At 45.8% G+C, this 12123-nt stretch overlaps 1 protein-coding gene across 1 annotated transcript; it reads right to left on the bottom strand.

The window, feature by feature from the left end:
• Positions 1-2136: 2136 nt before the first annotated feature.
• On the bottom strand, positions 2137-11401 carry LOC119404424 (histone H1, gonadal-like). The gene is made up of 2 exons (XM_037670953.1): positions 11030-11401; positions 2137-2145 (listed from the first exon to the last, which is right to left on the bottom strand). The coding sequence occupies exons 1-2, from the start codon at positions 11399-11401 to the stop codon at positions 2137-2139; spliced, it is 381 nt and encodes a 126-aa protein (XP_037526881.1).
• Positions 11402-12123: the final 722 nt, after the last annotated feature.

Raw genomic sequence — 12123 nt, 5'->3', positions numbered from 1 at the left:
CCCGTACAATGACTTAGTAGAGTGGGGGGGGGGGGGGGGGGCGCTGCGACGAACCTTTGCCCCCCCTAATAGGGAACCCTGCGCACTAATAATAATAATAATAATATCTGGGGTTTAACGTCCCAAAACCACGCTATGATTATGAGAGACGCCGTAGTGGAGGGCTCCGGAAATTTCGACCACCTGGGGTTCTTTAACGTGCACCTAAATCTAAGTACACGGGCCTCAGACATTTTCGCCTCCACCGAGAATGCAGCCGCCGCGGCCGGGATAACCCTGCGCACGCCTATGTTATGGTGTATGCCTTGCTAACGATGTTGTACAGGCAGAAGGTTGTGATTGGACTACGTGGGTAGGACTGGCAGGAGGTGGACGAAGAGATTTCGATCGATTTTCGGGGTTCGTTCCAGTTTGGTAAGAAAGGCGCTAATAAGCTTCTCAATGCTTACTCATTGTATGCACATGGTTCGAGGTAAGGGGACATTACCCGGAACGGAATTCGTAACTGTCTTTTTTCAAGCCAGATATATCATGTGAATATGGTCTGCCCCCACACCTTGTTTATTGGACCTATTTCTGCACATTCCAACGCTGTTGCGGCAGTATCACGTAGCTCTCGCACAATATAGCGGAACACGACGAAATCTCAGACGTTAACAGTGTGGGCACACAAAGCAGGCTGCATGTCCATGTCACGTCACATGACCACTGGGAGCCGTGACGCAGCCACTGAAAAAGAAAGTGTCTTTATAGTGATTCTATCGTAACGAGACTCCGCGCAGACCTTTCGTTTTAGTTGATTGCGGGAACCTTAAGTCAAGAACGTTGCCCTGCTTTGGAGCTCTGCGAACGCTCTTTCAATGATAAGTTATAGATATAACTTTATTATATAAATTTATGTTATTATATATATGGCTGCGATTACAAAATAACACTTCGGATATAAAATAAAAGCAAATGCAATTAATAAAGCACAGAACAGTTTGGTTTGGAAAAGCTTTATTACACAGAATAGCGAGATATTAACTCTATAAGCGCCTAGTGCCCCATTTGCAAGAAGCAAAAGAAGTTCAGTACTTGTCTTTCATAAAACTTCCCCAAATAGTTTGCCCCACATAAAAGAAAGTGTTTTTTTTTCGAGATTCAGTATGTGGAACAAATATGTATGCACATCGCATGTGGAACAATCTTAAGAACTGAGCAAAGTCCAAGCCCGGCCCGACCCAAGCCCGCCACCTCAAAACCCGGGCCCGCCGTGAAAACTACTTTACCCGGCCCGGCCCGGCCCGAGTTTTCGGGTAGGCCCGAGCCCGTGCAGTACTCTATCATGTATACCCACGTTGTGATCGTGCGTTCTGCGAGTCTTGCCATTTCGGAAGGCTCAGAGCTGTGAACTGTTTCACAAATGCACTGAGGACGCATTAATGCCGCGGTTTTCACCAAATACGCGCAAGAAGCGAAAATTCTGTGGGGACCAGTACCTCAAAGTGCACAGTCAACACACCGAGCCGCTGCCAGTGAATTTGCAAGTGCCGCGAAGTTTGGAAGCACTCCGCGAGATTTCTTTTTTGATGATGCGAATGCAAAGTCATCTGGATATCCCATAATAGACGTTTCTTAGCAAAGATTATGAATAATGGCGAAGATTAGGCAACAGGAGCATTTTAGCTTGACATGACGGAATCTCCCAACTTTAAGTGGTGTTTTTTCCGAAGCACTACTTTTCGTCAGAAAAGGAACATTTTCTCAGTAACCGCAGCAGCTATCAAGTTGAATTTTTTATTACTTGTTCCTGAATAGCATGCGCCCTTATTGAAGCAAAAGAAAAGTGTTATCACCACAACTTTATTTTTTTATGAAAGCTTTTCTTTCAGAAAAAGCCTTAAAATACTAGTCCCAAAAGATCTAATTTTTTCACTAAACAATGGTCATACCTACAATTATTATTTTGGTTCAGAAGGGTACCCTGTGCTCATTTAACAACCACAAGAGTTTTCACCTTTTTTACGGGCAAATAATTTTTCAGAAATATTCCTTCAAAAATAAAAATAATAAAATATTTTGATTTTTTGAAATTTTTGGCATGGCTTTGAAGTTTGCACGCCAAATTCGTATCACTTTTATTAAACTCTCCATTCAAACAGCCTGCAAAATTTGGTAGAGCTTGCTTAAAAAGTAACAGAACTATGGGAAGTAGTAGCAGTACACATGGCTTTGCTATCCATCCCCCCTTAAGACACAAGAACACATTGGGCACAAGTGCATAAGGCTCTATTCGCCGCGAGATTGGGCTATAGGTGGCAGCCGTCGCCGCGTTAGTGTGGAGAGGCGGTCAGAGGCGCGTATACAAATGCACACAGCGGCGCTTCGTTGTGAGCGGTTTGAGCCGATTGTCGGCGAATAAAATGCGTTGATTGCAGCTTATTGGTAATATATACGCTCTTCATTGTTGAATCGATGCACAAAGATCATCCAACGTTACTATTACTAGTGAGAGAAGCGCAATCTGCCGATGAAAGGGATGCTCGCCCTGGATGACAGTCTGCGCTTACGCACTATATGGCGTTTTTTGTTGTTTTCTCTGTACGTGTTTAGCTTGTGTTTTGTGTACTACGCACGACTGAACTACTTAAGTGTTTACTTCTTGTTCATTTGTATACTAGCCCATATTCCTGTGCAATGAGTTCAATAGCACTGTTCACGCGAATACGCATATATACGCAGGTAAGAGTTTAGCACAGAGATTTCATCCATTGATTACGTGCACGACAATGATGTAACAAAGGTCCGGTTATTTTGTGGAAGAAGTGTCTTTTTTTTTTTCTTCAAACTAATAATGTCCGCTGCCTTCCATCAATTTATAGCAACTCCACACTAACGATCAAGATAATGTAAAAAGAAATAATGAGGTTTTGCGTGTAATTATGCAACATAAATGTAAGGCACGCCGTCGGGATTAATTTTGAACATCTGCGTCCTTCAAAGCGCACCCAAATCTAAGCACACGGGTGGTTCTGCATAAATTTCGCCCCAAGTTAAAATTGCGCGCGGCAACTCCGTTTTATCACTGATTCCATTGTCTGTTCTTTCTTTTCTTTTTTTAGGGACAGTTTGAGTACCGAAGTCTAAGACTTCACTTGATAGAAATATTTCGCATTAGCGGGACCACGACCGTGCAATAAAAGGACATCTTAAGCACAACTAAAGCTCATCATGAACTGGAGTGCCGCGGTTATACACCTAACAACAACGCGAAAGTGCATGAGCCTCGTTTTTGTTCACCACCGAGTCGCTGAAACACTGCATTCACACACTATTTAATGTTCCTCGTGTTTGGGACTTTGCCAAGCGCACTTTAGGGTGTGCTTGAACCAGAAAGCAGCATCAACACTGAAATGATTCTGGCGAACGAAGGGTACACCAATACACAGCCCTCTCGAAAGTCGCACTCACCGATCTTATTACAATGCGCATGCAGTCGAGCAAGCTCATTTGCTTCTGTACACCATGTTAGGTACACGTATGAGCAGTCAAACTCGCGCTAACATAACAGAACAAACCGCCCTTTGAGAACGTGCATGCACATGCAAACACGACGTGGCTAGCAGACGACGCAGGGAGCAATCCACACACACGGCCACCTGGATCGGGGCGCGCGGCGGATCCAGGTGGCCGTGCCACACAAGGCGCGCTTCAGCCAGCAGCCGCCAGGCGGCGACTCCGCTCGATCTCGCGGCCAATAGCAATTTGTACATTTTGTTTGTGTATTAACGCGCGCACATACGAACACATTCACGAATTAAGATAAAGGGGTTCGGACCCCCCCCCCCCCTCGGACCCCCCACCCCCCCTCGTTACTTCTCGCGCACCCTGCTGACATCCTCACAGCCGGTATACAGGACGTTCCTGCTAGATATCTAGCAGCAAGATTTTCTTTAATGAGAGGAACTAGCCTCACGCGAAGCAAACCCAGTGCAAGTTGTTCCCAGTAGATTGTAGTATGCGCAATACTTTTGCTAATTACAATATTTAGGTAAATGTAATAAACTTTTGAACTCGTTGGGTAGTCCTCTGATTACATCAAAGGGTCAAATAGGCAAATGTATGGCATGATGAACTTTATTCGGGTCCTGAAGATCAACCCTTAGGTTGACGCAGGCGGCTCCCACGTCGGCGCAGTAAGGTTTAACCTTACCGCCATATCGTGGGCCTTTGGACGGCCTGTATATGATCTGAAAGAGCTTCACTGTGAAGGACTCTTGGCCACCGGTCTCTTTCCTCGTCACAGTCTGTGAAAGCCACAGGACACTGCCAAAGCATATGATCCAGAGTAATGATGCCATTACACTTCTCGCAATTGATTTGTAACTCTCTTTCTGGATATATCTTGCTAATAAAGTTTGGATTCGGGTAAGTGCCTGTCTGTAACGTTCTCAGAGTCACCGCTTGAGCTCTATTGAGCTTAGCGTGTGGCACTGGGAATTCTCTTCTGTTCATGTACAGTAATGCTTCGTCACTTCACTTTATGTAAGTAATCGGTCCCTGTTCTCCTCATGCATATTATCGGGATCCTGGTCGCGTAGTGCACGGATAGTAAGTCCTCGTGAAGCTGCGTTAGCCACCTCGTTTAAATTCTTCTGAGATGGATCGACAGACCCCATATGTGCAGGAAACCAGCGGATTTCGATCTATTGGCTGTCCATCGCACCAATCAGTAAATTGGGCAGCCCTTTTGCTGACAAAGCCTTTGGTAAAATGTCTAATAGCCATCTTAGAGTCACTGTAAATTCACGTCCACTTATTATTCCTTAAAACCAATGCTATTGCCACTTGTTCCGCGACTGACGCATCTTTAGTCATGATTGCAGCATCCCGGGTGAGTCCATCTGAATCTACTACTACTGCCGTAAAGGCTTTCTTAAAGGACCCCTGACACCAAAATTGAAACCTCGATATCTTTGTGTTGTTTGACTTTCCTGTATACGGGGGCACATCTGACCGATTATTAGTGACGAACGTTGCCCTTAAGATATCTTAATTTGGTTTTAAAGTAAGCGTGAGTGCTCACTTGAGTTGGCTGCACCTTGCGACATCCTGGTATGACGTAGATAGAGGCCCCGTGTGACGTTCCACGAGTAAAGCAAGTATTGTGGACGTCACAGAAGGTTTGCGGGGCGCACGTGCACAATACGACGACTGGCACCCGGCGAGGCCTATTGTTCCTCACCCCTCTGGCTCTGTTGTCGGGCTGCTCTCGAGGTAGTTTTCGTGAGGGGACACGCGCTTAACAGGTTTAACCCATACAGAGGCACCCACATACTTTCAATCTTTACCGCGCGCGGGGCCCCGATTTGAAAACCGCGCTGTCAGCGTCACCACAGCTCGAGTGCACGTGGTCTTTGACGCTCCCCCGCATGGGGCGCCAGTTTCTTGTGGTTTTTAGGCGGGCGTTTTGAAGTGATGCTAAAATGGTCACAATTAACTACGCTAGAATTAGTTGTACGATACGCTAGAGCATTTACGATTTAATTTAGAGATTACCAGACACAAAGCTACAAATTACAGCAAAAAAGTCACCAACAAAAATTTCGCTGTCAGGGGTCCTTTAAGACTGAGGAGACAAATGTAGTCATATATATAATTACAGAGACATCCAGGACTGAGCAATATCGAAGACACATGTATCTTAGATACTATCCTGGATGCTCCTTGGGTATTGTATCTATATCTAGATACCTTCGGCATAAAGTGTATCAGTACCTGTATTTCCGATACATCGTACGAAGTGTTGTGCGTTAAATGCGAAGCATTTCTTAGCGAACCTCTGGCACTTTGAGCGTTTCTATCTACGTATCTATCTATCTATCTATCTATCTATCTATCTATCTAGCCGCCTACGTCTGGGTGCTCTCAGGATCGCCTCCTTAAGTTTGTGTAAACCAAAATTTGCATGAGAGGGTAAGAGGATTTGACGAATATGATTGCCGGATCATGACATGAATAACGTTAAAATCCTGTCGCGTACGTCGTCAAACCCTTTCCACTAGACACGAGTGGCACATAACCGTTTACCACGGGCCGCGGTGTACGGGTATGCGCCACAGGTGACTGACAGTTTATATCTACCCAGGAACGGCGAGAACAGACGTTGGTAACTTAAATGCTAGAGCGTTAAGGAAGACCAACATCGGCAGCGTTGACTCAGCGAATGGAAATAATAAAAATTAGGATCCCAGCAGGGGAATCGAACCCAAGCATTCTGCGTGGCAATCAGGTATTCTACCACTGAGCTACGCCAGGTCTATAAACTGGTTTGGGAAAACAGCCTATGCAGGCGTAATATCGGTGCAACGTCAATTGTGGTTGTGGTGCTGGCTATCTAATTTTACAAGAAAGCAATAGACACTACATGATACTCCTACGATGTGTCCTCCTACGATACAGGCGTCATATCAGATGAACGTCTGTAGTTCCAGTGTTGGCTCCTCTTTTATAGCAGTCTAATAAACATTACATTTGTATTCCTATGATTCAGGAAGCTATATTGGAGCATTGCTCGACCCCGGAGGAATACATTAACGAATGTTACTTATAATATCTACATCACAGCACCGTAAAGTGCACTTCGTCCACCAGAACGACGCAGTGTCTTCTTCATTTCTTACGAGGCTGGGCGATGGCCTCACGCTGACCGAGGATGATGCGAGATTAATTGACAGCCGCTTTGTAGACTAGGCTACGTAGGCCACATACGCCCAGGTAGTCTACGAATACGACAAACACCATCCACTGAAGTTGGTCTACGTAGCACTATCCAGGCCTACCAGCATCGACGGCCTATACCTCACCAACACGAAGGGTGGCTTCAGGTTCGGTCATGTCGCTGGCTCTGTCGACAGATAATTTGTCCACGAAATGGCCGAGGCATCCACGAATTCCAACAGCTCTACTATACCACATACTTCACTACACATGGACCCCTCGTCACCACGATCACGACCGGATCCTATAACAAGTCACCACCAGCTGTTGGTGCTCACTGATCATGGTGATGATGCCTTTGTTCAAGAACTATCAAGAACTTCTTGCACACATGCACACGGGTTCGTGAAACGTGCTTGCGTTTTCGGGACACGTATAAGCACTACATATGAGCCTACCACTTCTGGTTTTGGTAATACCCGCGTTGCCATTGGCTGCGTTACCCAACCGTAAACAACTGGTTATATAACACATATGCGGCTCTTAAACATATATATGTGTGCGTGTAAAATATATACAAATCTTTAGCGTCATTTTGTAAGGTGTCGCTCAGTAAAAAAAGTTACGCCACAGTCACCTACCCGCCGCATGCTTCGCATAACATCGACTCCCACGGTACGTGGGATCTGCCGAATTTTTTAAGGTACAAGATACACGTTTTGCACATGTGCCTAAGGCTTTATAACAATTTGGGGTGGTTCAAGTTTAATGCTAGATCATACACTAACGCTAAATTTTGTAATGAACAAACACGAATGACGAAGGCAGATGTTGTGGGGCAAGAGAAACAATAATTGTGAAATTTTAATTATTTCCTTAATTTTACTTGTTACTTGGAACGTTGAACCGTCAGAAAAATTAGGCCAGTCAATTTTCGTAGGTTAGACTATTCGCCTCGAGATCTTTGAGTGGCGCCCTCTCACGTGTGACATCAGAGAGAGGACTCGGGTGCCGCTCTTCGCGCGCGCGCTCGCTATAGGTGAAGGCTGCTCGACGCTGCCGGCCAGTCCGTCCTGCTATAGTTTTGAAACATTAGTGGGCAAGTTCATAAAACAATTTGTACTGAATGTACTGCGTGCGCGGAGCAGCCTTTGGTAATTCATTTAACTTGCATATGAGGGCACTAAAAGCGCCGCGCGTTTGGCGGCAGTCATGCGGTATTTTTTAAAATTCGCGCGCTTTAAGGAAAGGCCGGAAAAAAATTAAGCAAGGGAGTTACCTTAACATAGATTGAAAAATTCGATCTTCCTGAACAAGTGCTGCAACTTTTGTACTGAAATCTTTTCTCTAGAGTTACTATTTAAAAAGTGCATTAAGCAATCTTTGTTAATTGCCGAGCTTGGCCGATTGGAAAAAAATATTCTGACGTGCTCTATATGACTCATAACAATACTGCGCTAATTGGAGACACGTAGCGCCTATGCTTAATGTTTTAATACTTCGTGCTTTTTAGCTGAAACACCCTGTAGATCATGCTGTACATGACTTGCATGTCATGATTTTCATGTTATTACCTGTCATTTATGTTTGTCATACAGAAATGTCTCGTCATAGCAGTTTTGGTATATATCCATTTAATTAAAAGGCCGCGAGCGCCCCGATACCATGCCATGTAAATCATGCTGTGCATGACATGCGTGGCATTATTTGCACGTTAAGACCTGTTACTGATGTTTGTCATACACTCTTGTCACGCCACACCGATATTGGTATAGTATATCAAGTTAACAAAACGGCCGAACACCAAGACCGTGGCATGTAAATCATGCCGTTCATGACATGCATGTCATGACTTTCATGTTATGGCCTGGCATTTATGTTCGTCATATAGTCATGTCATGCCATACCAATTTTGGCATACATGCTATTAACGAGACAGCCAGGAGAGCACGAAGTCGCAGTGGGATAGATAGATAGATAGATAGATAGATAGATAGATAGATAGATAGATAGATAGATAGATAGATAGATAGATAGATAGATAGATAGATAGATAGATAGATAGATAGATAGATAGATAGATAGATAGATAGATAGATGCAAGGTCGCCGAAGTTCGCTAAGAAACGCTTCGCATTTAAAACATTTGGAAAGCAGTACACTTGCTGTGGGCGCTTCAATCAATATTTTATGTTGGCGGACTAAAAGCGATCTGCTCGATATCAGGAATTGCACATTTCGGGGAAATCCCGACTTCAAGAATACTGAATCTGTAAACCGCGTTTGCATGATCGCGTGATGGTCCTTTCGTTGGGCCTTTCTACTGACTGACGAACGCTGGAAAGAACACGAGAGACGCGCACGCCGATTCCGCCCGAAAACAGAGTTCCGGGTTCGGCCGCTACCTATAAAGAAAGAAAGAAAGAGAGAGAGAAATAAAGGAAGAAAGAAAAGAAAGAAGGAAAGAAAGAAAGAAGGAGAGAGAGAAAGAAAGTAAAGAAAGAAAGAGAGAATTAAAGAGAGAGAGAAAGAAAAGAAAGAAGGAAAGAAAGAGAAACAGAAAAGAAAGAACGAAAGAAAGAAAGGAAGGGAGAGAGAAATAAAGAAAGAAGGAGAGAGAGAGAAAGAAAGAAGGAAAGAAAGAAAGGAAGAAAGAAAGAAAGAAGGGAAGAAACAAAGAAAGGAAGAAAGAGAGAAATAAAGAAAGAGAGAGAGAAAGAAAGAGAGAGAAAAAGAAAAGAAAGAAGGAAAGGAAGGGAGAGAGAAATAAAGAAAGAAGGAGAGAGAGAGAAAGAAAGAAGGAAAGAAAGAAAGAAAGGAAGAAAGAGAGAAGGGAAGAAACAAAGAAAGGAAGAAAGAGAGAAATAAAGAAAGAGAGAGAGAAAGAAAGAAAAGAAAGAAGGAAAGAAAGAAAGAGAGAGAGAGAAAGAAAAAAAGAAGGTAAGAAAGAGAGAGAGAAGGAAAGGAAGAAAGAAAAGAAGGAAAGAAATAAAGAAAGAGAGAAAGAAAGAAAGAAAGAAAGGAAGAAAGAAAGAGAAAGAAAGAAAGAGAGTTTAATAGACAGTCACAGACACGACACGGATGTCCAAACTCCAGAGACAGAACCTCGCGCTGAAACCAAGCGTTCGCACCTCTCATAGTTCTACGGGCACGCCGTCGTTGGCGTATGCCTTCCATCGCTTCGGGCTCTTCTCGCAGCCGCCGTTGCCTTTCCCTTCCCTAGTGTCTCTCCTTGTACGTATACTCGGAGTCTTCGGCTCGCCGCCGTCGCTTCGCAGCCATTTGTTGTTGGGCTAACTTGTCTTCTTCATATTTAGTGGACCAGTGGTGAGTAGTGGGATTTACCCACTTTCCGTGGCGCGCGTTTCTGCTGATGATAGTTTTTTTGGTACGGGGTGAGGAAGGAACGATTTGCTGAACAGCTTCGCCGTTGAAAGAAAAACAGTACGTCAGGCACGCTCACGCCAAGGTTCGTTTGCCCCCATTTCCCCTATCGGGGAAGGGCTCCTGAATTTTTTCTTCGACCCGAACAATTGACATAAATTTACTATTTGCGTTTGTGAGCCGGTGTACTACGATCTCGGCATGATTCTGAAAACTTCTTTACGTAATATTTCTTATACTCCCTTACACAACCTGAGCGATGTATATACTGCACATTAATTGGACAATCTTGCGCACATGAATATTGGGTATACAAATGAACCAAGGTTGGTGCGCTAAAATAATAAACCGCTGTCGCATTTTTCCCGCTATTTCACCAACGCATAAATTACATTATAGCACATTTCAGACAATAATTCGGCAATGGGAAACGATGGAAATTTTATTCCAGAATATTGTACTCTGGCAGAGCAAGAGGCACTTTCAACCTCACCACTTTATCGGAAATGTCAGAGGGAAATACCAATCGTTCATTTTGGCTGGCACTGCTCTGGGCGTAGCGGACAGTCCTAACCGAAACTAATTCTAGTCGGCTTCATCTGCTAGTTTCTCTTCAAGCCTTTGGAGCTCTTGCCGACGCTCGCGCGCCTTGCGTGTCTAGTTGACGAGGCGCTGTTCGGAGCCTTCCTTCCCTTCACGCGCCTTCGTACGTGGCTAGAGGACACGCGACTGTGGGCATAGCGACACTTCTTGCCGCGCTTGGAGGGCATGCTCGTGGCCGAGGTGGAGCTAATAGACCGGGCATGGCGGCGGCTTTTGCTGCGTCTCTTCTTTCTTCCGTGGCTTCTTTTCGACCGTGTGGCCGAGCTTTCACGGCCTCGGGCTTTACGCGAGCGTCCACCATGACGACCGCGGGACGAGTCCCTTGATTGGCCGCGGCTCACCTTCCTCTTGGTGCTTCGACGCTTTGGAGCCTCGCTTGCCGTGTCGTTGTTGCTGCTTGCAGAGGAGCTTCTCGAGCGTTTCGCACGCCTCACTCTTGGGGCTCTTGTTGCGACTGCCTTGCCGGCGGAAGGGTTCTCGCTCTCGGGCTGCGTCGCCTGCACTGCCTTCCGCGACTTCCGAGCCGCCGTGGTTGCGATGGGCTTCGGCGCTAGCGGCTCCACTGACACAACCTTCGGCGGTCGACCGCGTGACCGCTTGGCAGCGGTAGCCTCGTTGGAAGGGCCAGCGGCATCGTCGTCAGCAGCAACCTGGCGCTTCCCACGCCCGGCCTTTGGCGGACCGCGGTTAGCCTCCGCCTCTTTCTTCGGCATGGCGTCGTCGCCCCGGGTCTCGTTCCCGCGTTAGCCGTCGATTGCGAAGAGCCCGCTGTGCTCCTCAACGTTGCCGCTCGACGGCAAGCGGGCCCCAGGAGACGGCTTCGGTGGAACAGCGGCGAGACCCGGATTGAGCAGCCAGCAGGATGAGCCCCTGCCACTGGTTGGTTGGTTGGACCTTGTCAACCTGGCGCAACCCTGCCACTGACTGAGGCCGCGTTCGGTTCTCGTGCACCGCGTGCGTGTATTTCTTCTTCCTCTTCTCTCGGAGATCTTGAGAGCATTTTAATCCATAGCGAAATGGGCAATGTGAATAAAATCATCGTCAAGCTTACTAATCCAAGTTAGTGTTATTTATATGATCGACGGTGTAAATATATATTGTCCGACGATTTTAATTTGGATGCCAAAAAACGCAGATAATTGTTTACGGGCATTTGGCAAACACTCATTGTAGCTAAACACTTTCGACACAACCAGATATCGAACATACGAGGAAGTAGAGAGTCGCGTTCAGCAATACGGGGTCTGCAAGACGAGGCCCCATGCAACAGTTTTCCCCGAGGCCCAGCCACGCACATAAAAGCCTTTTTCTTTAGTGTAATGCAAGTGCCTAATTCAATTTCGGAAGCTGGAAACACGCCTCAGCCGCCACGTTTTTACACCGCATAGTCGTACTTCAGCGGCTGCGACGTCGACAAATATTGATAATTTTGTTC

Source organism: Rhipicephalus sanguineus, chromosome 1, assembly GCF_013339695.2.
Source record: "Rhipicephalus sanguineus isolate Rsan-2018 chromosome 1, BIME_Rsan_1.4, whole genome shotgun sequence".
NCBI classification, from domain to species: domain Eukaryota; kingdom Metazoa; phylum Arthropoda; class Arachnida; order Ixodida; family Ixodidae; genus Rhipicephalus; species Rhipicephalus sanguineus.
This window is presented reverse-complemented; position numbering and strand designations above follow the sequence as displayed.